General features: G+C 44.5%; 1 protein-coding gene across 7 annotated transcripts in view; it reads right to left on the bottom strand.

The window, feature by feature from the left end:
* Mapk9 (mitogen-activated protein kinase 9) overlaps positions 1 to 24,120 on the bottom strand; it is a 45,803-nt gene extending 21,683 nt beyond the window's left edge. For 4 of the 7 annotated variants that reach the window (XM_028855037.2, XM_028855032.2, XM_028855036.2 and 1 more), the window contains exons 1-5: positions 23,894 to 24,120; positions 14,569 to 14,739; positions 5,726 to 5,855; positions 2,269 to 2,327; positions 253 to 391 (exon numbers count right to left, since the gene is read on the bottom strand). In XM_028855037.2, coding sequence (XP_028710870.1) covers positions 253 to 391; positions 2,269 to 2,327; positions 5,726 to 5,855; positions 14,569 to 14,690 — 450 coding nt within the window. In that variant the 5' untranslated portion in view covers positions 14,691 to 14,739; positions 23,894 to 24,120. Of the gene's footprint in view, positions 1 to 252; positions 392 to 2,268; positions 2,328 to 5,725; positions 5,856 to 13,953; positions 14,195 to 14,568; positions 14,740 to 22,808; positions 22,982 to 23,893 lie in introns of those variants that run through there. The other 3 variants (XM_028855035.2, XM_028855034.2, XM_028855033.2) reach the window with 2 other exon arrangements.
* Positions 24,121 to 25,813: the final 1,693 nt, after the last annotated feature.

Here is a 25,813-nt window from a genome sequence, read left to right as displayed (position 1 = left end):
GGAGCTGGGTGGACACAGGAAAACTCCAGTTACATTTGATAACCTCCCCTGGCCTCTAAACATATGTAAACAAGTGTGCACTCACACATGTAAACATGTGCGCGCGCGCACGCACACACACACACACACACACACACACACACTCTCTCTCTCTCTCTCATACACAAAAATATTAAGTTCTTTTATAACTAGATGACTATGACAATCAAATGATGATTATTTTTAAAATAAAGTTATTATGTGCTTACTTACTCTGTGAATTATACCAGCTGAATGCAGATGCTTAATGCCACAGAGCATCTGGTACAGAAGGTATGACATTCTTTCATGGTCCAGTTCCATATGAATAACCTGACATAAGTTAGCATCCATTAATTCCATAACCAAGTACCTAAATATTCAAAAGAGACAAACCATATTCATTAATATTATTTATATAACAATTACTTCATGATTGTTAGATCACAACTATTATGAAACAGTAGGATATAATTATAGCACAGCTAGAATAAAAACACAAGGTGTTTCCCTTTGTAAAATTTCCCAAAGAACACACAAACAACTAGTTACCCAGTGTCTTCCTTTCAAATTATAAACGAAGCAACTTTTACACCATGGAAACAATTGTATACAAACTCTTCTACTTTTCTTTTTCACCTGTCTGTCTGTTTATCCATCTCTCCTACCCACCTATCTTCTATTTGATCATTCTTCCATTCTCTACACTGTGCTCCTATAGATCCCTTGATCTTTAACAATACATGATTCTGATAGAACTGCTGATGGGAAGGTTCTACTATACAGGGGTAATACAGGGTTCAGAACTCTGAACTTTCTGCTCAGGTTCATTATGTATCTGGACTGCTCGAAAAATGAAATCTTTTTTGTTTATTTGTTTTTTGAGACAGGGTTTCTCTGTGTAGCCCTACCTATTCTGGAACTCACTCTGTAGACCAGGCTGGCCTCAAACTTAGAAATCTGCCTGCCTCTGCCTCCTGAGTGCTGGGATTAAAGGTATTCTCCACCATCGCCTGGCTGAAATCTATTCTTTAAGACTGAATATACAACAATGAACAGAAAACGTTCAATCTCACAGTCCACCGCCAGTGCATGTCTTGGCTCACTGGGGAAACACAGCTGCCCCCACTCCCCCTCCCCACCGAGTAAGTGCTCAGACATATCGTCTCTACTTCTCCTCCCACTGTTTGTCACGCCATCCTGACTTGGCCTGTGCCAATTCTCTGCTAAAACTGATGGCTTCTACATCTGCAGAGACCCCAACTACGTCTTCCTGCTGGAGCGGCTGTAATCAGATGCCAGCTCTCCTCTCACAACACTTTCTTGGTGACATCCAGTCTGCCATGCCTTTAAGGACCATTTACAGATTCTTTTGATTCCTTTCATCCAGGCCTCTCTTCTGAACCCCAGGTTCTTTCCTATCTACCTACTTCAGAGGTCCACTTGGATAGGCAATGGACACCTCCTGATTCTACCTGCTCCCCACCCGTCTAGTCCTCTACAGCTCTCCTCACCTCAGTTGTGAGCCTGCGTGTGAGTCCTTCCAGTCCTCTCTCATAGTCAGCTATCAGCCGAGCCTATGCCTCCACACTCTAATATCTCTCCTGCCTAATCTCATGCCTTCACCCTCTTACCCACCTGAACCTCTCACATGAATTGCTGTGAGGCCTCCCCATACTAACTAGGCTTTTCTGTCCCTACCTCTCACAGTGGATTCTCAGCCAAAAACTGTTCTTTTAAACATGTCAGGTGAGATCACGGCTCTGCTGGAAATCTCATTCTGGCTCCTTTCTACCTGCACACGACTTGTCTAAGCCCACCCTGTCCTGTCTGCCCCCCACTCCAGCCACACAGGCCTCTTGTTGGTAGCAGCACACACCAGCCATGCTCCACTGCGGCTCCTTTGCTCTGGCTAGTCCTCCATTCTCAAGTCCACCTCAGCCCAGTACCTGTACGACAAACCTCTCCTTCCCTAAGCCTTTCTCCTAATGTCACTGCCCTTTCCTCCATCTACCCTGGGATAGTGAACTATAGAAGTCAACTTGACCAGGTCAAGGATGCTGCACTGGTAAAGCCTCAGACTAAAAGCTACCCCCTGACATAGCCAGCGGCCCTGGTTCTGTGGCCCTGCACTTGGACTGAGCCTCCCTGGCAGCATCCTAGGGCCCTGAGCTTGCAAATGGCCTACTGTTTCATAAGCATAAAAATCACTAACTTTCTAAATTTCAATCTGATGCAAAAGATACTTACACATCTTGAAATTCTTCTAGAGTTTTTTGTGGTGTGAACACATTTAACAAGCTAATTATCTGAAATGAGAAAATAAATTAATTATACTTTAGTATGTCAGATAGATTATAAAAATTAGGTTGAACATTGAAATGTATTGAAGGTGAAAAAATGATGGCAGAACTCAATATTTATCATTACTATGGCTGTCAGCAAACACTCTAGTGGATGGCATTGGAAAACTTAACCACCAACTGAAAGATGTACTTTTAACAGAATCACTCATGTCCCCAGTAACTTAACCATTATCATAGAATTTACATATATATAAAAGAGTAAAAATAATGGTTGGAAACAGTAAATAAAGTACCATGCTAACTCTGGAAACTTAAATACTATATACAACTTTCTGGAAAGTTTTTAAGTTTTATGTTTTATGAGCTTATACTTTATGGTCAGGAAGATGAGGCCTCATGGCCTGATGTTCCCTTAAGAGGGCTAAGGAGCAGACCTCACTGCTCACTCCTTGTAGACTCGGTGCTTGCAAACCAAGTGTTTCAAGCACATACCCTCACTCATTTCACATGAACTAGAGAAAGGTGAATTACTCATCACACAGACAGGGGAAGGAAGGGAAACAAAGCTGAATCCACCTTTCAGTCTTGGGAACAAAACAGAACAAAGTCTAAAACACTAAGGTATAAAGCAAAGAATATGAGCAAGCATTTCTACTGTCCAGGTGTAATAAATCTTTTCTAAGCATGAAAGGAAACCTAGGCTATCTAACTACATTGAAACAAAACCAGAATTAAACAAACAAACAAAAAATCAGCATGACCAAAGCAACATATGAAGTCAAATAGAAAAATGGAGGAGGGGATAGTTGAAGCTGAGCCTGGGTGACATGTCACATATAATCTCAGCAGACATGCCATCATGCCCAGCTTCCACTATTTTCTTCCCATTTGTTCCATTTCAAGCAGGATCGCAAGTTTGAGTCCAGCTACGGAGTTCAAGGCTACCCTGGGCTACATAGCAAAATCCAAGAATGAAAAAGCTTAATAATTGAATGCATAAAACCACCTATAAGTGAATTCAAAAGACACCAAACAGTTTAAGAGAAAAATAGAGCCATAGCCATGAAAAAGTCAATTTTCAATGAAATAAAAATAGTTGGGGCTTGTGAGGTGGCTCAGCGAAGGTTCAGACTCCAGCGCCCACGTAAATGTCAGTGGGAATGGTGGCCCACTGTAATCTCAGAGCTCGGAGGATGGAACCCTGGGGCAGGGTGGCTAGCTAGTTTGCCATCTTAGCAAGCTCTAGGTCCAAGTGAGACATCTTGCCTCAGTAGAGTAGGTGGAAAGTGATTCATGAAGACACCTGACAACAACCTCACACACAGCAGATCTGCACACACAGGTGTGCCTATACACATGCAAATATGTACACACACTCACTCAATCAATCCCATAAAAATACGGAAAGGAAATTCAACCTCACAGAATAAAATAAGATTAGTTTTCATATATCAGATTGGCCAAAAGAAAAATGAAACCAGTACTACCTAGCACTGGGGGAATCTGAAGTAAAACATGCTCTCAGAGGCTTTCCATCAAAGTCTAAACTGACAGTCTTCCTTGACGTCCATTTGTCAGCGTGTATAAAAGAGGGAATTGTACGGATTGTTTAACCAGCAATCGTGGCCAAGAACTTACCTGGATATATATGCCAAGCAGTATGAATAAGGATATTCATTGCGGGGGGTTGGGGGTGGGGGGAGGAACAAACTAGAAATAATCTACCCAGCAACATGGTGTGTGTCTTAGTTTGCTTCCTACGGCTGCTATAAAACACTACAACCAAACCCGGGAAGAGGGTTTATCTCAGCTTACAGTTTACAGTCTATCCTGAAGGGAACTCAAGGAAGGAACCTGGAGGCAGGAACTGAAGCTGAGGACATGGAGGAACACTGCTTATCGGCTTGTTTGACTTGCTTTTTTAAATACAGTCCAGGAGCATTGGGCCTTCCCATATCAATCATTAATCAAATGCCTCACAGACTTGCCTACAGGCCAATCTGATGACATATTCTCAATTGAGGTTCCTTTTCCCAGATGATGTTAGCCTGTGTCAAGGTGACAAAAATACCAACCAGCACAATTTGTTAACCAAATTATTATATATCTATATATGCAACCATTTAAAAATGTATTACAGCTGTGTCCATTAAAGTGTATGAAATCTACCAACCTTACAGGGGTGAGCGGGAAGAAGAGCATAATTGATCTTGTTTATACATATATAAACACACATATACAAATATTCTCACTAAAATGCTCATGCCAGTGAACTGTGGCTGAAGGGCCAGGGAGTTTTGCCTTCTAATATTATTTGAATTTTTAAAAATAATAAACACATATTTTTGTAAACTGACAAAAATCAAATAAGTAAAATAAACCATACATTGAATAAACTAAAACCAACTCAAACCACAGATCCAGATGAAGGCCAGGGAGATGGCTCAGTGGCAGAACACTTGCCTTGTGTATGTAAGGTCTTGGGTTCAATCCCCAGCTCCCCACAAAATTAAAAAAATGTGACAGAAGAATGAACTGGTCTTAGTTGCATTCTTAATGTCATAATACAGAAAGATCTAGCACAGATGTTGAAACAAAGGAGAACATAGAGTTTGGTATAATCCTAAATATTCTCCACTCATCTAAAACTGGAGAGAGATGTCATGAACTGATCATTCAAACCTCCTCTAGAGGCTGAAGAGAGGGTTCAGTGGGTAAAGGCAGTTGTCCCGAAGCCTGTTGATGACTGATCTTAGTTATATCCCAAGGTCCCACACGGTGGTAAAAAGGTAACTAATTCTAGCAAGTTGTCTTCTGATCTCCCAAGTGAGCACTGGCATCTCCCTCCCCCCAATACCTAGATGCAATAAAGAATATATTTTATCAACAAAATTTAAGCTTTTTTATAGTGTACTGGCTGGTTTTGTGTGTCAATTTGACACAAATTAGAGTCATCAGAAGAAGCCGCCTCAGTTGAAGAAATGCCTCCATGAGATCCAGCTGTAAGGCATTTTCTCATTTAGTGATCAGTGGGGGAGGGTCCAGCCCATGATGGTTGGTGCCATCCCTGGGCTGGCAGTTCTGGCTTCTTTAAGAAGGTGGGCTGAGCAAACCATGGGAAGCAGGCCAGCAAGCCACCCCTCCATGGCCTCTGCATCAGCTCTGCCTCCAGGATCCTGCCGTGCTTGAGTTCCTGTCCTGACTTTCTTCAGTGATGAACAGCAATGCTGAAGTGTAAGCCTAATAAACCCTTCCCTCCCCAACTTGCCTTTTGGTCACGGTGTTTCATCTCAGCAATAGAAACCCTGACTAAGACATACAGTTTGTCTCATCATTAGTTACTCTTTAGTCTGATCACACTAGTGACGTCAAAGCACACAGAAGGAGCACCTGTAACTTACATTTTTATGATTGACACACTTTAAGAGGACGAGTTCACGATAGGCTCTCTTTGCATGCGTCTGATTCTGGAAAGGACGGCTTAACTTCTTGACAGCAACATTTATCCCAAGAACTGTATCAAAAGCAGCACTATAATTAGGAAATATAATAAACAGTCTATTAAAATGGCCTTTGAAAATAGCAACAGAGAATGACAGACAAAGAGAAATGTTTCTGTTCTTCCCCAGTCAAGTTTTAAGTATGTATGTATGGAAAGTGGAGTGGCTGAGTCGGCGAGACACACTAACCCCCACCCCAATCCCCTCAAAGGCACCAAGCCTTTCAGCTACAGTTCAAGTAGAATTCTGCAATTCTTTGTACATTGAATTTTCTGTTAGCTAAGATTAGCAGGTTCAGAAACAGGTAATTTAATCCAAAGCATGTAACATAGGTCAAGAAATGAAATTTTCAGTTTAAACATGTCAAGAAATTGAAAATTTCCCTGTTATCACTGATTAAAATGCCAGTATATTTTGGAGTACCACAGCAGATTCTGTGGTTGAGCTCATGGAAGGAATTTAATAAATCTAAGTTTTGACTGATTATGCTCTCCCAGGCCAAAGAATCTAAAAACAAACAGAAGCCCAAGTCTCAGCTCATGGTAAATTCCCAAGACACAAAGTCCCAGTGTAAGTACTTGCTATATATAAAGTTCTGCAGGAAACGCTCCTCCTTTTATAGGAAGAAGAAAACCCAATAAAGCTCCAGTTTCCAGCTCTCACATCCCTTCATGGAATTTAGTGTTAATTTTTCTCCAGAAATTGGACAGAAAAGTGAGTGGCTTGATGACACGTGGTCAAGTGTCAAGTTAGCAGTACACAGTGTCATCAGTGAGAGGCCTTCTGATGGCCCAACAGGGGCTCAGGGCTGCTAGAGAGCCTGCGAGCCCAGACATCCCTTCCAGCCCTGCTTCTGGGTTTATGTTCTCTACATTGTAATACTGTTTGCTCTTAATCCTTTCTGTTAATAATACTTTTTGCTGAACAACTCTAACTTAATTCAACCTGTTTTTAAGTTAAAGGCAGTGCATGGCAGAACTGGCTAAGGGAGCCACTACATCTGTTACACTGATGTGTGTGTGTGTGTGTGTGTGTGTGTGTGTGCGTGCGCGCGCGCACGCGCGCGCATATATACAAGTCATAGGTAAGCCCACATGCTCACAGGCAAATTTACTACTCATATGAATATAGGATGCTGAAGAAAATCTATTGTGAGAAATCATTAATGTGCCTGTGTGTGTGTACACACTTGTATGTATGTATTTCTTAGATTCATCTTTCTGATCTCAAAAAGTTTTGTCTGAATTTTCAGACAAATAGGAGTTATGACTGAGTTCAAGGGCTCTACAGAATAACGTGGTGTCTTCACTTAATAACATTACTATAATGTGCTTTTTTTCTCTTTACTTTCTTTTTCTTCGAGTCAAAGTCTCTCTGTGCAGTCCTGAAACTTGCTATGTAAATCATTCTGGCCCTGAACTCACAGAGATCCACCTCCCCTGCCTCCAGAGTACTGGGATTAAAAGCATGCACTACCATACCCTACTGTATTCTTTAAAACTGAGAGTAGATGCTAAGTGTTCTCACTGCAGAAAACATGTGAGACATGTATATGTAAATTAGCTGAATTTAGCTATTCTATAATGTATATATATTTTGAAACACTATGTATATGTATGTGTGTGTATGTATGTATGTACTGACTAGTTTTTTGTTGTTGTTGTTGGCCTGACATAAGACAGAGTCATTTTGGAAGAGGGAATCTCAATTGGAGAATGCCCCCTACAGACTGGCCTGTGGGGAATTTTCTTGATTAATGACTGATGTAGGAGGCCCAGCCCATTGTGGGTGGTACTACCCCTGCATGGTATAAGAAAACAAACTGAACAAGTCGGGAGGAGCAAGCCAGTAAGCAGCACTCCCCATGGCCTCTGCTTCAGTTCCTGTCTCTAGGTTCCTGTCTTGACTTCTCTGGATGATGAACTACAAGCTCTAAGATGAAATAAACCCTTCTTCCTCTATGTTGTTTTTGGTCATGGTGTTTTATCACAGCAATAGAAACCTATCTAAATAAAATAAACATGTGAGTATGTCAATTAACATTTTTGGATGTATAAAACGTGTCAAATGAACTAATTCTAAGCACTTGGAGACAGGCCTTTCCACTCCTGTTCCAGCTCTAGGGACAAGGACCTGTAGCTATCCATGTTTTCTGTCCTTGTGGTCACCTTTTAACTAAAAGGTGCAGACACTTCCTAGTATGAAACGGAGGGTGTAGTTCCTTACTTGGCACCTCCAACCCCTCCCAGCTTTGTTCTAATGGTATGTCGGGGTTTTCTCTGTAAGTGGGTTCAACGGACCTTATCTTGCTCTTCCCCCACAACATAAGGTGACTATTATGCTCCACCCTGCTCTCTTCTATCTCTACCTTCCTCCCTCTTTCCTCCAAACCTTTGTCGTAAACACTCAAGCTTGCTAGCATCTTCATTTTAAACTGACAGCTAAGCCTCTGTGCTGCTTCTCCCAGCTGTCTACAAACACTGACAACCAACAGGAAAGTACACGTACACATGCACATATTACTAGTTGCAGAGCTGGGATTATGCTTCATTTTCCAAAGATCACGTCTATCAGCCACTTGAACACCCTGCCCTTCTGTTTTCTATGTAGACCATGCCTCTTTCTATACTTCCTTCCACAAGTTTCTAATAAACACCTTTTTCCTAAAAGGAGAAAACCTCATCTCCCAAAGCACCGTGCCTTCCCACTCAGACATCTATGCTTGGAATTGATCCATCCTTTCTTTGAGGGCATCTCAAAGCCTGCTTCACAGAACTTATCCTGGGATTCCATTTCTGGCCTCTTGTATTTACTGCCTTCTTATATTACATGTTCTCTTGCTGTCTTGATTTTTGAAGTGAGTCCTTAAAGAATGTCCCAGACAACATACGCTGAAGATAAATGATCTTACTCTGTCCTCATCTTGGACTGGCAATCTGTCTTTTAAGCTGAAAATCAATTTCCCTCAGAACTTAAGTTAAGGTCGGTTCTTTCCAGCTTTGAGTGCTGTCGGTGAGGGAAGCTTTCATCCGACAGTCACTCCTTTGCTTTGTTTTGTTTTTTGTTCCTCTGCTCAAAGATGTATCACAAAGAGCCACGCTCTGTTGCTGCCCCCAAAAGTCCCCTAAACAACCCTTCCCAATTGTTATCATTTTTGCCCACCAAAGATGAAAATAGCTTCTGAGGTTTTTATTTATTTATTTTTATTATCAATTTTTTGGTATTTTGAGACAGGGTCTCTCTACATAGTCCTGGCTGTCCTGGAACTCACTGTGTAGACCCGTTTTTCTGGTCTTGAACTCAAGAGATCCTCCTGCCTCTGCCTCCCAAGTGCTGGAATTAAAGGCGTGCACCACCAAGCCTGGCCTAACTTCAGACTTTTATGACAATCACTTTCTTGCTTTCACAAACTCAACATGTGCCCTTATATACAACTCTATCACTCATTTTTCCCGTTTTTTTTTTTTTTATAAGTCTTTGACTTTTCACTCAACACTGTATTTGACTCACCCACTAGTCTGAGTACTGCAGTTTACTGTCGTTGCTACAATATTCCTTTGTGTGACTGTCACATGACACTGATTGCTACTTTAGTTATTTTCAGTTTTCAAATGATGGTAAGAAGCACCGCCATCGGCGTTCATGTGTGTGGCTCCACGCCTCCAAGCATGCATCTCTGACAGGCACATAGCCAAGTGGGAATGCAGAGAGTCTACTTTAGTGGACGAAGCCAGACTGTAGTAACTGCTTATGGAGCAATGAAAGATGAACACTCCTCTCTTCTGTATCCTACTCTGGTCTCTAAGGCTTCGTTCTGGGTATTTTCTGCGGATGCATCTTCCGCACGACCATTCTCTCTTCAGTCACATCTCATATCTGCAAGCACTTTCTGTGACTTTGTAATTCAATCACCATGGCTTTCACTTTCACTTCTATCATTTCCACCTAGTTCTCTTCTGAAGTTCTTGTTCTTCCACTCAAGTTTTCACCTTGTCTTTTATCATCTTGAACGCATCACCACAGCTATTTAAAATTTTAGATCTAATGATGCTGGGATCCCCTGTTGAACTGACCCTTTTGTCTTATCTCCTTGTATCTAGCCATTTTGTATTGTGTTAAGACCTTGCATTTATAAAGCTGCTGTAGAAACGATCTGAAATCCAAGGTAATGCTACCCTCTTTCAGAATTTACATTTGATCTACTGGGCACATGGGAGCACTAACAGAGTAGACTCACCTCTAACATGTCAACAAGTGCATGATGACCGATGCTGAGTGGCAGGGCCTCACTCAAGTTAACCCCATTACTTCTAGGGTGCGGCCTTTCAACAGCCCCAAAACAAAGCCAAGGAAGCTTTCCAGGCCCTGTTAGAAAGCCTCAGGATCTAATTCCTACTCTCTAGCCACACGGACAGTTCCAGCAGTCCCTTTCAGAATTTAAATGATCCCAAGAAACAGCCCCAAATGTTGGGCTTCCTATACTAGCCTGACTGATGTGACACTGACTTCAGGAACTTACTAGCTCTCTAAGGGCAGACGCTGAGCATGGAGGGCAGTGTGGGAACGCTGGCGGCAAATGGGAACCTGTGTCATAGATGTGTTTTAACATCCAGGTTTTAGTCTCCTCCCCATTGTGGTCTCTACTGACAGTACCTTGGAGTTCTGTGGTAGAGAGGCTCCCTTTCTGGTTACAATCAACCCTCTACTTACTCTCACCCCTCTGCCGTGTCATCTGGATCAAGACCCCCAACTTACTTTATGTTGCAGAAATTTATTACAACTTTTTTTGCTCACTGATTATTGTCATTCTCTTTTGTTGGCTCTTTGATTTACCATCTTAAGTCTGAAGTCTCAATGAAGACTTCACTCATGAACACATAGTGAGCTGCCCAAGGTCACAAAGAACTTGAGCTGAGGATCTGCACTGGGCTCCGAACCCAAGTCTCCTATCTCACAGCCATTCTGTGCTTCACACTAAGAACCTCCTTACCAAAAACACATTATTCTGGACATTATTTATGGTTTGTTTATATTAATAGAGGTAAATAAGACAATTTAAAGACAAAGGAGTGTTCATGCTTACAGAAAGCTAGAAGGAAAGCATGTAAGCTCTACTATACTAATTATTTTGGATTAAGGTTCTAACTGTTACTCCTGGGAACTGCCAGGCCCAATATTAAAAACTTAAGGAAAGGGGTTAAGCATGTCATAGGACCAAAGGTTTACATTTTGGGCTGAACAACTTAGATTTTAGAAGGAGAAAGGAAAAGCATACACTTGAGTCAATGATAACTTTAAAAACTTATTTCCTAGTAAATTTTTCTGTCCTCTTCTAAGGAACAAAAACGCAGAAACAAATCAAGTAAGGCAACAACTGTCAAGACAATTCGGAACAGGGGGTAGTGTCTGGGAAGGCGCTCACAGCAGAGGCCCGCCCAGCACATCTGGAGCCGAGTCTGATGCTTAGCACTGCAACAGCGAAATAAAATCAGGGGTCAGAATATTTTATCCTGGCTCCAGCTCTTACACTTAACTCTGTGGGTCACTGTGGTTCCCGTGCACACCTGGTCCTATGTGTTTACAATGGTCTAGTTAACAAAACTAACTGGTTTAGAAACCACAGAGTGGTGCTAACACATTTTATGTCTCAAAACTTAAAAATACACTTACGTCTACATCAGCTCCCAATGCTATTCTTGTGGCTACCGAACGGCCACCAATTATTGATTTAAAACAACATAAATTTATTACCTTACACTTCTGGACTTCAGAAGTCCAAAATTAGTCCTAAGGGGCTAACATTAAGGTCAGGGGGCTGTGATCCTCATGGATGCTCTGAGAAGAATCCATTCCCTTCCTTTTTTCCAGCTTCTAGAAGCTTCCTGCATTCCTGTCCCACAGCACTCCACACTCTGTGATCACATTTCCTTCTCTGACCAGGATATTCTGGACTCCCTTTTGTAAGAGCAACTTCGATTACACTGGCCCACCAATGCTCCCACCTCAAGATCACTGATTTGTTGCTTTGTTTTTCAGATGGGGTCTCACTCTATAGCCCAGGAAGGCCTTGAACTCACTATGTGGCCAAGCCTGACCTGCTGCCACTTCCAGTAATCCTTCTGCTTCCAGGACTTGAATGCTAAGATCACTCATTTGATCAAGTCTGCAAAGTTCATTCTGTCCTGTAAGGTCACACTCACAGGATTCCAAGGTTAGGACGTGGCTATTTCTGAAGAGGCATTACTCTGCCCATTGCACCCTCAAAGGTTTACTGATGGACATTTCTAAAGTACAAGCTCAATGCTAACAAGAAGTTGTTCTAGACCATTAATTAACAGCAAAATGGCTAGACCTTAATGAGAGGGGTAGAAAACCCAGTTCTATTGTCAAGGTAGCAGCTCACCCATTGCTGAGATCATTTCAGCAAAAGTAAACCTTTTGTTCTGCTTTAATAGGAACATGCCACTACCTGACCGTTCCCTATACAATCTGAAACCATACAGCTAGGCAAGATAAAAAAAGAGGAAGTGGAGGCAGGAACAATCACTTCTGAAGGTTTTACTTTCCTATATAAGAACATAGGTGGGAGGATGCTATAAAACTGTCGGTTACAGTTACAAAATTAAAGTGTATGTACATATGCACATGTTTACATGGGTGTGTATATATATGTATATATGCACATGTATATATATGTATATGTGTGCATAGGTATATCTGTGTATATACGAATATGTATACATATATATACATACATATGTACGTACACATGGGTATATGTATACATGCATGTGTGTATGTATATATGTAAATATGTATGTATGCATGCACATGTATGGATGTTTTGGTGCTGGTAAGAAATCCAGGTACTTCAATATACTAGGCGAGTGCTCTACTGCTGAGCTTCCTCTCTAGCCCTCAACAGTTCTTGGATGTAATCGTCCTACAAAGATGAATATAATTTATTAAGAATTTCTAAAGAGATATTTAATGAATATTGACTTGTTCATTATTATGAAGATTTTAAACAGAGATTAGGTCAGAGTCCTGGTCATACAAAAAGTGTCAGTGACTCAAGTCATCAAGTTTTAACTAAGTGTAATAAGGTCCCAAAAGACCAACAGATGGTTTAGACCCAGATCTACCCCGAACCCATGGAACAGATAAAGTCAATGAGCTAGTCCTCAACTGTACCACACATACAGAGACGGTCATAGCAGATCTCGTTATATAATATATACTATTCACTTTACTTTTAATCTTCAAAAACAAGTCAATGATGGGCCGGCCAAGTGGGATAAATGAAGCCCATATTTAATATGGAATGCTCTGTCCACCCTATAAAGGAAACTCCCCAAGATAATTCACGTTCCCCCTTCTTCCATCCTCTCATCAAATCACGATCTAATTCCAAATAAAGAATTTACAGCTCAGGTAAACACTCATGACTTTACGACCACCCACGGTTCCTTACCTGAGCCAGCCACTGGCTTTAAAACCTTTCTTGTCACAAAGGGTTTAAGTCTGGTTTGATCATCTCCAGAGTAAATTCAAAATCTCAGCACTCTAAAACTGAAGCTTTTTGAGCACTGCCATGGTGCTCAGACTGCTGGATTTTAGAACATTTCAGATTTCAGATTTTGCGATTAGAGATGCCCACCAGTGAATACAAATATTGAAAAATGTGACAAGAATCCAAACTCAGAAATACTTCTGCTCCTGAGCCGTTCAGATAACTTAGAAGTTAAGGCCCCCCTGTGCGCAGCTGGCACTCCTTCCAGGCAGCGCCTGTTCCCTCCCCAGTCTCTCCTCTGAGCACCGGGGCCCTGACCAGAGTCTCTGCAGTAGAGGATCAGCTGAAGCCCACTGATGATGCTACGCTCAGCGTCTTCACAGGAAAAACCAAAACCCTCCTCCCGGAATGCCCAGGAGAGGCCTTTTATTTTCAATCCTCTTTGCCTACCAGCTGTAAACATTAAATGTTTTCTCTTATCATAATTTCTTTTAAAGACAAATATAGTCTTGTTGATCAGTGAGGGGGGGAAAAAAGCTTTGTCCAGAAAACTACAGTCTAACATGTTTGAGAGGTGCTGATAACGGTAGTCTAGAAAACACGTGAGAAACGTTACCTTTGTCTGGCCAGTGACGTCGCAGCCGCTGACTGTCTTACCATGCAAGAGCCTAAGGTTCAGGGTCAGACTAATGGTTCTGACGTCCTGGGCTGGACACAGAGTTGAAGAGAGACACCAAAGAAGAGACGGCCAGCCCAACCCCTCACACAGCAGCCCTTCCTGGTTAATCCATGGTGTGATAATGACACTGCCTGGCCTCATCCTGCCAATGAATGGCAAGGCACTGCAATGGTGGCGCCTGGAAATGAATAGGAGTGATTGGGAATAAAAGGAGGAGGGGGGAGAAGGTGGCCATGATGAAGAAATGAATAAAACGCCAAATCCCTGTTACACCTCACTGTCATACCAATTATTCTGATATCATAATGACAGGGCAAATGGAAAGAAAAGAAACTAATAAATAAACAAATAAAACCAACAACAAAGCAAAAGAAAAATTGAGTTTGTATCCTATAAATGACTGTCTATAACTATTGCAAGGACTGATTTAGCTTAGCTCAAAATCTAATCTACAACAGGGGATATTTTTTTTTTAATCAGTGCTTCTAAACTCAGATTTAGTTTTACTTTTTACTAAAGACGTAGTCTATGCTATTAGAACGTCAGACTTACCAAACAATTCCCTGGGCTCCAGAGCCGATTGGTTTCAATTGCTGGTAACGCTTTAGGACAGTGAAAGTCGAGTCCGCCACTTGCACACTGTAAAACTGACCATCACTTTTACTGTCACTCATGATGTAGTGTCATGCAGTATTCCGGCGAGCGGGTACCTTCGTCAGATCCCTGGACAGAGAAACAGAATGAACTGATGCACTTACCAAATCGTATACATGGAGCCCCGTTCACAGTGGTTCCGATCTGCTGGGATATAAATGTATGGCTATGAGATAGGAAAATCAGCTTGGCCAAGCTCTCAATTTAAGCAAGGGGCACAAACCAAAAAAAAAAAAAAAAAAAAAAAGATTTCAGTGGTGAAAATCCATCAACAGAAGGAATTAAAACAAAATTTTTCTAACATTTATTTATTTTATGTATCTGGGTGCTTTGTCTGCATGCATGTATGTGTGTGCCTGGACAGCTGTGAGCTGTCATGTGGGTGCTGGGAATGGAACCTGGGTCCTCTGGGAGAGCAGTCAGAGCTCTTAAATGTTGAGCACCTCTCTAGCCCTGAAAAGAAGGAATTTCGAGATGCAGAAGACCACATTTTTAAAGGACTGTACTATAATAAACTATCTTGGGGCAGGGGTGCAGGTCAGTAGCATACACAAGGCCATGAGTTCACCTGAAAAACGGGTGGGGGTGGGGATGGTGAAAGACTCACCTCTGGAGAAAAGAATTTATTAGCAGCCATGGTAAGCCCACTGTGTCACTAATGTGTCTCACCCACTTCCTTCTTGTGGGACCAGCTTATGTCTAGCAGTCACAGGTACAGATGGGGGCATTAGTTCAGAAGGACTGATTCTAAAGTTCCTGGAGACACCACGTACTAGTCATCTGAGTGCGTGAACTCAGGCTAACGTGATGAACCTCCAAGCAACAGGCTGTTAGGAGGATTAGGGACACTGGTATGAGGCGTGCACCCCAGCGATGGGCCTGTTTTATGAAGGTGGAGCCAGAGCTTGCCTTCATTCCCTGAACCCCAAACACAGCTATAGCGCACAGTAAGACAATTATCTACACTCTAAGTATATCCACAACTATACAAATATACAGTGGCTTCATAAAGTAGTTTCCTTGTGCTTTGGGCAGTGGGCTGATTCCCAGTTTGGCTGGAGTGTGAAATGTCCTCCGTAGCCTTGTGTTTAAACACTTCGTCCTCAGGAGGTGGTGCTGTTTGGGGAAGTTGTAGGACCTTTAGGAGGTACAGCTTGGCTGGACAAAGTGGGCTGCGAGAGGACAGCATGGAGGGAAACAGTCTCACTGTTTCCAGCACAAAGTGCTCCCTGGTCTGGGGAGACTGAGGAATCCCAGCAGCAGGCTCCCACCACCGTGTACTCTATCAGGGAGGGCTGCACCTTGTAAGCCATGAGCCAAAATAACTCCTTTCTCCCCTCAACTGCTGTCATGCATTCCATCACACATCACAGTGACTGAAAAAGGGAGAAATGTGACTGATATGCTCACCCTGGGAAAGGGTGGATGATGTTAACTGAAAAATAAGTGAGTTACGAGTTTGGCCTTTTAACTTAAGATGCCAACAACAAAGTCACAGAGGTAAACATTCCATGAACAATTTTTTTCTACAGCTCCACCAAACCCCTGCCTTTCTGGTCCACCATCTGATATTTAATGGCCACCTGGTGAGTTTTTGGCAAGGAGAACTTTCTTCTCAACACAGCGATGCCTAGAATTTCCCTTGAACATGGAAATAAGTTCGTAAAGGCTGAAACAAAGGCTCAAGGGCAAACGAGCAATGGAAGCCACATGCTAGAAACAGTTGAGCTGCCCACCAGCCGAATCACTGAGTGACCTTGTGGCAGAAAGTCATCCCCATTTCTAGACCACCTGCCCCTGCCGTGACTGGCACAAATCTCAATCTTCTCTGGCAACTCTCTTTCTTCAGCTGCTCACATCCCACAGCTGGACTAGTATAATACAAGGCTAACTTCTTGGAACTTGGGGACTAGAGCTAATCAGACTAGGCTCAGGAAATATTAACATAATTTCACCCCAAGATTTAAAATCATTCTAAAATTAAGATAAAGTGCTCTTGTTAGCTAAGGAAAAAAATCATCTAAGAACAAACCTTTCAAAGCCACTCTCCTGTTCTATTTGGGCTACATGAGAAGAAGACAAAGACCACCCCACACAGACACACACAAGACAACCTGGGAAAACATGTAACTTAGGCACTAATGGATCTATTCAGTTGGAATGACATTTTAAGTAAAAGGTCCATAAACCGGGGCTCAGGAAAACCATTTTGCAAGTGGGGAAGTACAAGCATTCCTCAAGCAACCACATTAGCCACACAACCAAACCTGGATGTACTGCCTCTGCCATGCCACCAGCATGGGTCCAACACAGTCTCCATCCATGCCACGTCTACAGTCTTGGCAGCTCGCTGAGCTGGGGCTATAAAGGCTTTTATAGGTCTGTCTTTCCCCGGGCCATGAGCTTCTTCTCAAAAAGTAGGGAGGTAGGAGCTGGGCAGGTAACTCAATGGTAGAGTGCTTGCCTGGCATAAGGCCCTGGATTCATTCCAGGGGGGGAGGGAGAAGAGCACAAGAGCAAGGAGTGAGTAGAACAGCACAGACCGTCATGAAGGAAGGTTCACAGAGGCAAGACCTATCCTCAAGTTTGCTCACAAAACTGTGGACCTGAGTATTGGTGAGAACTGTAAGGTGGTAAATCATGCAAGCAATAGCTGCTAATGATGTGCATGCATGTGAATCCTAACCCAGCAAGTGCAAGTCTAGAAATGCACAGGGCGATTATGTGTTCAATACTCAAAGATATCTGTCCAAGAACAGAGCACATCTAACCAGCAAGACTATGAACAACTCAAAACATAAAGTACAATGAAGGCATTAAACAGAATTCAGGGACTGTGTGTACTAGCTTGTAAAGATAGCTAAAATACACAAAGGAAATAAAGCAAGTTGAATTAGAGTTCACATAATGCCAATTTGTGTGCACTGAGTATAAACACACAACACATACACACATGTAAGCACACAGTGTGTGTGTACAAATTCTCTGTCTCTCTGTCTCTGTCTCTCTCTCCACAGACTGTATACCAGCAAGAACAGAGAAATAAATGGGACATGAGAAATGTTCCCATTAGAACTTTCTGTTCTGTTTTAACCACATAGGTTTATATTTTAAAAAACTAATCAAAATTTTAAAATGAAAATGAAAAGCTACAAAACGACCTTGTGACAGCTGCAGGGAGGGTGTGGTGTGCTGGAGACCGATGACACTCGAGTGGGGAGAACAGCTCAGGCTGAGAGATACGGGTACAAATCCCTTCAAGCGACCTGGGAGGGTGGGTGCACTGCCGTCCTGACAGTCACGGAGGAAGCTGAGGTTTCTGGACAGTAAGGAGCTGCCCAAATTCTCAGTGTGGCCCGGACTGAACTGAGGTGTGTCTGACCACAGCGCCCTCCTTCCTCCTAGCACACCAGTCCTACATCTCTAATTAACGCAGGGCAGAAAGCCACGAGTCCAAGGGCTGGGCAGCACCATGCCAGAGCAACATGGGCTTCCTCCCCAACACACTTTTCTCTGAAGAAGACTGAGTGATTCATACTCAATTAACCCCTTAATTACACTGACGTTTCAGAATGCCCAAGACCTGCACTATTGGACCCGTTGCTATGGCTAAAAGCAGATTCTTAGTCACCCTGTTTCAAAACACACTCTACATTTCTTTCATAAACCTCTTCACTGGCCTATGCTAATCCTCATGGGAAAAAACAACAAACAAACAAACAAAAATGTAGCTTATGGTAATTTAAACCGCCCCCATGCTAGGGACTGAGCTGGAAGACTCACATGCTAGGAGCGCTCTACCACTGAGTGACATCCCCATCGCCAACTCCTGACCTGATGCTGCACTATAGTTAGGCAGACATGCAACCGTTTCATTCTCAAGAACATCACAGCCTTGCAAGGGCCTCCCTTCTGAATTTCTGTTATATACACACACACACACACACACACACACACACACACACACACACATACACATACTCAATACAGGACATGGTGCTCAGAGCAACTTTGTCACAGATCAAAACTAGAAACAGTGCAAATATCCATGGCCACATATCTAGAATACTAGCCAGCACTGAAAAGAACCACACTGCTGACTGGGTAGATCTCAAATGCATTACACAGTTGGTCTCCATATTCATGGATTCTGAACTTTTAAATTCAACCAACCACAGGTAGAAAAGATTTGGTAAGATCAACTGTACAGTAGGTAGAACAAGACATTTTATGTGCCACTGCACAGTAGTGTAACTACAAATCACATTAATATACTGCACACTTCACATAGCTAAGAGATTTGAAAGTTTTTATGACACGAAATGATGCTCAATGATCTAGATGTGATTTGACCTAATTTAAACACTACATGTATCAAAACATCAATCAAAACATCACATAGTGCCCCATTAACAGGCATAATTTTTATGTTTTCATGTATCAATTAAAATCATCATAAATTAAGTGACATTTGAGGGAAATTATATCTGTATTGAATGTATACAGCACATTTTTCTTGTCATTTCCCTCAAATCATATAATACAATAACTTCTTAGTATTTGCTTTATATTATAAATACTCTAGAGATGGTGGAAGACATATGGGAGAATGTGCACTAATACTGCACCATTTTATATGACTTGAACACACATAGGCTGTGGCATCCATCTGGGAATTCTGGATCCAGTCTTCCTGAGGATGCTGGGAGACAGCTGTCCTTCCTGAAGTAAGTGACCCTTGAAAGGTCACCTTATAAGCCCATAAGGATTCTTCAAATGACAAAACTGTAGACATATAAAACAGATCTCAGTTGCCAGGGGTTATGCTCGGTGGGGGCTGGTGAGTGAGGCAGCCACATAGGGGCTACAGGAGACCTTGGGGATGCTAAAAAGGCTCTGTATGTATCCTGTGGTGGCACTGGCGGTTCAGGAACCTGCATGTGATAAAATGACACTGAACTACACGCACACCATAGCAATGCCACCTTCCAGTTATGGTACTATAGTGGAGTTATGTAAATATACAATCAATGGAGAAAACTGGGTGAAAGGTAGGTGGGATTTTGCAGCTTCTTGTAGATCTATAATAGTTTCACAGTAAGGGATTTAAAAAGAGAGACTGTTGGAAACACACAGCAATCCCACCCTTCTTTCTGAATTCTTCTGATAGTGCCTGTGAAAGCTTGATTCAAGTCCTCAGCATTAGAGCAGACTGCAAGCCCTCTGGCCTGTTCTTGGAGACCAGACACACCAGGTGATTGCACACCTGCAGGCCTCTGCCCAGCAGCTCCATCAGCCTAAGCTGACTTCTCTGTCCCTGCTGCTCTTCTGGCCAGCACTCACCCTCCTTCAAAACCTAGTTCAAGCCCCTGCTTCTCATGCAACGTTTCCTACTCGGCCTTTCCCGGTAAACAGCACCAAAGGCTCCTTTCATTTTGTGTGGAAAGCCCATCAGTTCCACCCCAAGTCCCTCAGTGGTGGAGGCTGTACTGGCTATTTCTGAACCCTGGTCCATTATACAGCTCAAGCAATACCAATCAAAAGCAAAGCCAAGTAAAAGGATAAATGTGGGAAGGCAGTGTGGATCAGGTTAAGGTCAGGTCTCAAGTCAGTCTCATGGTGGGCCAGTCACTCATCCAGGGCCACATGACTACCAGATGAGCACAGAACCTCAGGACACCTCTCGATGTGAGTTCAGCTGACCTGAGAAGGCACTGTGACCTGAGTCCACCCTCAATCTGAGTGACTGTCATCTACATTCAACGACTACTTCTCAGGAAATAGAAATACTATGTTATACCACAGAGACGGCATCAGTGAACTCCAACCATGCAGGTGCTCCAGAACCACCAGCTGCATCCACAAGTAAACTACAAGGAAAGCAAGAGAAGCAGGGGGACAGTAACAAACTGAAGGAACTTCGCTGAGTGTGCTGGCTTCTGCCTGCAATTCTAGCACACTCAGAGCTGAGACAGGAAGACAGCCATGGGTTTAAGGCCAGCCTGGGCTACATAGTGAGTCTGAGGTCACCCTGGGCTACAATGTGAGATCATGTCTGAAAGAAGAAAATAATAATAATAATAGTAATAATAATAATAATAATAATAAGCCCGGCAGTGGTGGCGCATGCCTTTAATCCCAGCACTTGTGAGGGAGAGGCAGGTGGATCTCTGTATGAGTTCAAGGCCTGCCTGGGCTACAAAGTGAGTTCCAGGAAAGGCGCAAAGCTACACAGAGAAACCCTCTCTCAAAAAACAAAACAAATAATAATAATCATAATAATAATAATCAACCAAAAACCAAAAGCCAACAGAGAAAGAGAGAGAATCAAAAAGACATCAACCAGTAATCAACAACATAGTCTTGGTTCTCCTTTCAAATGATTACAGAAACTATAAAATACATGAGTCAACTTGAATATTGAATTCCACACCTTGAATGAATATTTATTCAACAACTGGAATAAAATACATGAGGCAATCTGAATACTGACCAGTCACTTGATGCTATGAAAGAATTATTGCTTTTAAAAGGGTAAGAGAGCCCCTGTCTTTTAAAGAAATGTACTGAGAAGTTCGCAGTGATATTTAGGTCCTGCTTTAGAATCTATTCCTTACACTTTGAGTAAAGTTTATGCACTTCGAGATCCGGGATAAAGCAAGACTGCCAGAGTTCAAACCTGTGGATGTCGATACTAAGCTGTTTATTCCTGAACATACTTGAAAGTCCCCATCGTAAACAATTAAAACAGCAGATTACTGTTGAAATCAATTCACAGAGAGGTCAAATGCAAATCATTGAGAATTTTTAAAAATAAAATTACCACCTTCCTAGCCAGGTGTGAAAGCTGATTTCATAATTAGACAAAAACAGCAGCCCTCCTGACAAATTGAGGGTCTCCTTTAAAAATCTGATTTTTGTTTTATATTATAGTAATTTTTAAAAAATTGGCTCACTCATAAGTAATTGCTTTTTGGCATTTTTCTTTATGCAGAACGTTAAGCTTTTTTTTTTTTCATTTGAAACTGACATATTCAAGTATACCCTTGACCATTTATTTAAGGGACGGAGCAAAGAAAGCCATTTTCATGTGTTAACAAGTTATTATAAAGTCCTGGCACCTTGCAAATTAAAACCTCAGGAAAACCAAAGCTCTCTGGAGACTATGCCCCAAAAAAAGACAATTATTTTTAACCATGCAGGACTCTTATGAAAGGGAGGGGGAAACATTTATAGATTGGCTATTGTTCTTCCAGCACAAACTGAAAGCCGAACACAAATAGAGCTGAGGACTGTAGATTTCGGGGTGATCTGGATTCGGGTGACTGCTTGTGCTGAAGCAGACGGCTGAAGCCCTGGGAGACCCCGTTTCTTCCTCTCCGAAACCTGCTTTCGTAGCTGCCGTTCGTTCACGGAGTGCCAGTTGCGCTCAAATGAGTCCTGGCTGGTATCTGGGAGAAGACGGCCTAGCTCTTCTGGCCTCGGGCTACTGTTCCTGCTCCTCGCTGCTTCTCCCTCCCACACAGCCTGCTCAGGAGGTTAGCGGTGCTGCAGGAGGTCCGCATTTGGCTTGGCACCAAATACCTAGTTTTAGTTAGCTATTGCCAACATCGAAAAATCAGAGTCCAGACAAACTTGGAATGCTAGCTTTTACAAAAACTGCTGAGAGTTCTGGAGCTTGGGGGGTCTCTACCACAACCCCACACTTGCTCTGGAGGGTGAAGTTCCTTGCTGATCTTGTCCTTTCATTTTCTGTGTCTGTCCCTGCTCAAGGCTCACCAGCACCCCCACTCCATGTCCTCCATTTCTAGGGCACAGACCCTTCACTACAGCGGGTGACACAGCCTGTCCTAGAACTGTGTGCATGCCAGCCTGCTCTACGAGGCTCCTGGGCTCTCTGGGGGAAGGTACCCTGTTGCTATCTCTTTTGTGTCCCTAGAGCCCGGGAGAAAGCATGACCTAGATAATGCAGAATTCAGGAGATAACTCCTGAATGTGTGGGAGGAGGCTCGAGCAAAAACTCTTCCCCAAATACAAAAATGTTTATCATAAATTGTTCTAACGGCTACTAGACAGAGATTAAAAAAAAAAACATTTAAAAAATTTCACCAAATGAGAATAAGAGTCTGTTTGCTTACAAGTTTCACAAGTTAAAAGTCATCAACACAAACGAAGCGGAGACAACAGGTAGGCAGGGAAGACGGTCTTGCAGCTCGCTCACTGAGCTGACACTACTGAAGATACCAGCCAACTATCCGTCTTCGCAGTGCTACAGGGCAATAAATCAGACAGCAGCAAACCAGAGTGGGTGCTAGAAGGAAAATCAAAGAAACGACGGATCAACTTAGAATGACTAAGCCAGGGAAAAGGGTGGTCAAGGCAGGCCTCGCCAAAAACAAGCCGCTGAGCCACAGGAGGGAGCACTATGAGAGTGACAACGGATTTTATATATATATAAAATCTTACGGACAACTCCTAACATGGAGACCTGGAAGTGCAAAGGTCCTGAGGTAAATAAATGCTTTGGGCACGTCCAAGGCAGGTGAGGAGAGTAGGACGCGAGAGAAGAGCTCTGCTTCGGCCTTGAAGAGGGGAGGGGAGGGAGTGGCAGGCGGGTGGGCAGGGCCCACTCTGGCTTCGCTGGGCGCTGAAGATGAATGACAAGGCACTGGGGGAGGGGGGATCGGAGGAGCGAGAAGTGGGGGGCGGGGGGAGGGCTCGAAGCGGATGAGGGAGAGTTCCTACGACGACACTCATACCAGCACTCCGGAGAGCACTCACCCACCCAGGTGCCCACAAATGGGCGCCCCAGGTTGTTTCTGCCCCGGCGCTCTGAGACAGCCACACTGCCTGATAACAACCCCGACCCAACCCGAGACGTTCTACCACTTCTCCAAGGGGAAAACAGAGGGCCGGTGAGGGGCAGAGTCACCGCCAAGGTCGCGGGGACCAGATCTGGGGCTCCGGGGCATGCCGCGAGGTGCAGCTGCGTGCCTCACAGCTGGAGGGAAGGCGCCCACAGACCCCTGCGGGCAGGTCTACTGGGGCCCGGCCAGACAGCGAGCGGGTCCGCAGCCCGAGGCTGCAGACACCAGGCGGGAGTGGACGACTGCCGCACCGTGGACAGCCGGGCGGTACTGAGCAGCCCACGCCCCGCGCCCCGCAACCCAGGCCCTGCGCGGCCCGAGCAGCCCCGCCAGGCCTAGCCGCCCGCCGGGCTCACCTCGGCTCCGCGCCGCCGCGCCGGAGGCAGAGGGAGGGCGCGCAGGCGGCGATGCGTTCTGGCGGTTCCCGGCTCCGCGGCCCGGACCCGGCCGCCCCGCCCCGCTCTGCTCCGCCCCGTCGCCGCCGCAGTGGGTGTGAGGGGCGCGGGGCGCTGCGACCCTTCCGGTCCGGTTCCCTTCTGCTCCGCTGCTGCTGCCGCCGCCACCGCCGCCGCCGCCGCCGCGGCGCTCGGCCTGACGGATCCTCAGACCAGCCAATCAGAGCAAGGAGAGCCTGGCAGGCGGGGCCAATCGCGACAGGGAGGCGGGCCGAGGCTGGGCAGTACGGGCGTGGCTGTAGACTTGATGTGGGCGGGGCCAGTGGAAGGCTCAGGTTACTCGAGTGCCGAGTGGCGCCCCCTAGGCTGCTCGTGGGCCTGGCCGTCTGCTGCTGCAAGCTTGCCGGCTAGTGTGTGCAGCAGGCTGGGGGAGCTAAGACCCTCTCCTGAGCCCTCCCTCCAGGGCCAGGGGACCCGCATGCGTCTGAGAGAGTGGACCAAGGGGAATGGGAGCCGGGGAGGAGCGAGCCGTGTCTTTGCTACCATGTAAGAGCGGTAGTCAGGCCTCCGTGGCAGCAGGTGCAAGTGGCAAGGCGGCCTGGAAAAAGACGGGACAGACAGGACCCCCGGGGCAGGATCAAGGCCTTGGCATCCAGGAACCTGGAGTATAACGGCGGCACCGGAGGAGGGAGGAGGGAGGAGGGCGCGGAGCTTAGGGTCTGTTGCTTACTAAGGCTGGTGCGCTGCCTGCGCATGCCACACTGAATGGGCTCCTAATAGGGGTGCGGCCACATGTCCAGAGAGTGGGGGTGGGGGAGACAGTGACCACGACCCTGGTGAATCAGTAATGGGGTATGGCCTAGAGAGGAACTCTTGCAAGGGACAAACTTCTGCTTCGGTATAGAGGGGCCAGGAGGGCATTCGACGCTGAATGGCTTCTAGACAGGGGTCTTTGGCATGGCTGCTTTCGTCACCTCTCCTGCAGCCCTCTGGCTCTCAGATACGTTCCAGCAGGTCTGAGGTTGTATAAGATGTTTGGAGAGCACAGGGTTTTATGTGCTGATCACTATATGTTTGGATAGAAGGTTGCAAGTGAGACAGGGAGGTTGGACCCTTTGGGGGAAGGCTCGGAGAGCTGTAAACAGGATAGGCTCAGGGCTGGCCTTTAAGGGACTGGAAAATGGAGACAGTAGTTGAAAAGTGGTGACTATAGTGGTAGAGCTGTTGCCAGGGAACAGAGAAGCTCAGGGGACTAGGAGGCCCCGAGGATCTGGGCAGAATTTGAAGAGAGCTGCAACCCTGTGACTCAGGTTTTAAGTACTGAGCCAGGGCAGCGGAGGCGCTGGCCTCAGAGGGGCGGTGGGATAGAGAAAGGGACCCAGTCACCCATGCTGTCCCTATCTTTTTCTGCTTTTCTATTGCTGTGACAAAGCACAATGACCAAAAGCACCTTGGGTAGGAAAGGGTTTATTTGGCTTACAACTCGCAGGTCACACTCCATCACTGAAGGAAGGAACTCAAGCAGGAACCTGCAGGCAGGAACTGAAACAGAGGCTATGGATGAACACCACTTACTGGCTTGCTCGGGCTCCTTTCTTATACAATCCCAATTACCTGATTAGGAATAGCTAGGGCCCCCTACATCATTCATTAATGAAGAAAATGCTCCCATAGACTTGTCTAAAGGCCAGTCTTACAGAGGCATATTCTCACTTAAGATTCTCTCTTCCCATTTATGACTAGGTCATGCTGCCAAACCCAACCCCAGCACAGGCCTCCTTTGGCCACCCCCTTGGTCACCAGAGGGAGTATGGTTTATTCCTGCTTAAAATTCCCCTACCTTCTGAGTGTGCTACATGGAGAAAGGTTCATTTTGTGGGC

This window comes from Peromyscus leucopus, chromosome 8b (assembly GCF_004664715.2).
Source record: "Peromyscus leucopus breed LL Stock chromosome 8b, UCI_PerLeu_2.1, whole genome shotgun sequence".
NCBI lineage: Eukaryota > Metazoa > Chordata > Mammalia > Rodentia > Cricetidae > Peromyscus > Peromyscus leucopus.
Note: the sequence above shows the minus strand (reverse complement) of the source record. Positions and strands in the feature narration are given on the sequence as shown.